This window comes from Cryptomeria japonica, chromosome 1, assembly GCF_030272615.1.
Source record: "Cryptomeria japonica chromosome 1, Sugi_1.0, whole genome shotgun sequence".
Taxonomy (NCBI): Eukaryota; Viridiplantae; Streptophyta; class Pinopsida; order Cupressales; family Cupressaceae; genus Cryptomeria; species Cryptomeria japonica.
In genome coordinates this window covers 567722342-567724622 of record NC_081405.1, presented here as the reverse complement: position 1 = coordinate 567724622, position 2281 = coordinate 567722342, and the positions used below count along the sequence as shown (strand labels likewise).

General features: G+C 37.3%; 1 protein-coding gene across 1 annotated transcript; it reads right to left on the bottom strand.

Annotated features, from left to right (window-relative positions):
• Positions 1 to 264: 264 nt before the first annotated feature.
• LOC131039780 (uncharacterized) lies at positions 265 to 1122 on the bottom strand. Its single transcript, XM_057972615.2, has one exon. It carries the CDS (start codon positions 1033 to 1035, stop codon positions 355 to 357), a length of 681 nt encoding a protein of 226 aa, XP_057828598.2. The 5' UTR covers positions 1036 to 1122; the 3' UTR covers positions 265 to 354.
• Between the last annotated feature and the right edge of the window lie 1159 nt (positions 1123 to 2281).

Sequence of the window (2281 nt, the reverse complement as noted above, 5' to 3'; positions counted from 1 at the left end):
ATATTCTGATTTTTAATTTATTTAATATAAAATTTAAAAAATCCTCACACATACTGTAAATGACTCCAGTGAACTGTAAGTTTCCATCAGTATGTTAACCTCAACTTTTAAAATCCGAAAAATAACCAAAAATGAAACCTCGTCCTTATACTTCAAACAAAGTTAAATCAACGCTTTGCAGCGCTTAAAGTTTGAAGCATAGATTTTTTTAAAGCAGAGGTTATGGAAGGCGAAGGATTCAAACCATTGAGATGACATAAATAATAAGAAGAAAGATCAATTTGTACATTCTATAAATTTTTCTAAAGATATTCCAAAATACACTGCACATTTAAGTTTCAGACTTCTTTGAAATCAATAAATGCCACCGGCAGATTCCAGTCTACATGCCACAGAATAATCGCCATCAATGAACGCCCCTGGGCTAAAGATATCCCAGGCGGTAGCTTCGGCATCTTCAGAAAGTTGCGTGTAGTCCACAAAATCATCCTCGAACTGCCAGTTGCCAAGAAAGCTCTTCAGCTCTGCATTTTGGGGGAAATCCAGACAAGAAGCACAGCTTTCATTTAAAGAAGGAGAACCGGGCTGTTCGTCTGAATTTAAAAGAGGACTGGGAGGTAGGCCAAGCTCATCATCAGAAGCTCCCAAAAGATATCCTACATCAATCCCGCAGCAATTATTCATATCAGGTGCCATTAAATTATCAGTGCTGAGACCAGAGGAGCCACCGGAACCCTCAAAAAAAGACGAAGAACATGTCAAGCCAATTTCTTCCTCGAGACTTCTCATAACTCCATTAACAACCTCATCAATTTCTTCCTCAGAATTTCTCCTTCCATTTACAACCTCCTCTATTTCTTCCTCCACCGTTCCCCTGACTCCATCAACGACCTCCTCACTCTCAACGCACTCTCCTTCAAAGCTTTCATCCTCTTCCAGCAAATACAAGATTTGCTGCTCTGCGTGAAAACGCTTAGGAGAAGAACCCTGCAAAGGCTCATCCTCTCGACTGCGTTTACTCAGCAGGCCAGCCATGATCGATATTACAGAAAAATAAAATTTGCAGAAGGCAGATATTTACAACTTACGACGGATAAGGATACGATGGAAATAGAACAAGATATGTGATGTATATATACAATGTGTATCTCAAACGGAAGTTGGAACTTCGGTCGGTCTGTTAGACGCAGATACCGATAGAACAGTAAATGACCAGCTGTGGGCCATTGCCCGGTCATTTCACAAACTTTTTCAGGACAGGTGTCGAATTTAAATTGGCACTAAGGTTGTCGTTGAGGAATCACTTATAGTCCGTGGGCTTGTGCACCTACAATAACTAAAGTAGTTTTCCACGTGGCAGTTGACTGTAGGTTTCTTAACGGTCAGTTAGTACCTCGTCACGGCCTCCTTCAAGAAGCACTCAATACACCGTTGATTTTTTTAATAATGCCAACTAAAATCAGTGTATTCGGCTTTATTTCCGTTTTCACCCCGTTCATCGGTGATTACACGTGTTCATTTCCCAGCGACCAGCATGTCCTAGAGTTCTTATCGTAACTAGAGATTTTTTCATTGGAAGTTTTTAATATTTTATTTTGGACGGTTTAAATAAAACGTGGCCGGTTAATATTTATCGTTTCAAAATGTTTTTTTATTAATTAAAAACGGAGGAAATTTTGGGAATCATCAAAACCACCAACTAAAGTTAATCTGACATAATTACGTATAAATTAACGAAAGCACGACTTATTTTGTTGAGGATGACTCGATTGTCCGGTTGTAAACGAGTATTCCGGGATTCTGCCGGTCGGCTTTCACGCAACATAATGAGAAAGCAACCGGCGTTTTCATCGGCGGTGATGGTTACACTTTCTTTCGGATTACTTTAACTCGTGCGGTACTATTAACTATAGTTAAATTGATTTAGTCTCCCAAGGTATTTATTAGTTAAAACATCAAATCGAAACTTGTATAAGACCGTCTAAAATAGGCAAACACCGTCTCAAGTTTAGTGCGGGTTATCGGAGCCACTTGGTACTATGTTATAATTGTTAAAAAATCAATGCGGTTCCTTAGATAACTAATAAATATACTTAACTTAAGTAAATAAATGTTAATAAATATACCCAAGTTAAGTAAATAAATGTAAGTATAAATTAATTTTAAGGGTACTTACATTAATATACTTGTATTGAATATGAACAAATTTAAGTATTTGGATTAAAAAGAAAGTGGAATATTATTCTTAGATATGTTTATGTCATTTTTAATCATGATCTAT

Coding starts and splice junctions, on each gene's coding strand:
- LOC131039780 (XM_057972615.2), bottom strand. CDS start 1,035: ATGGCTGGCCTGCTGAGTAAACGCAGTCGAGAGGATGAGCCTTTGCAG.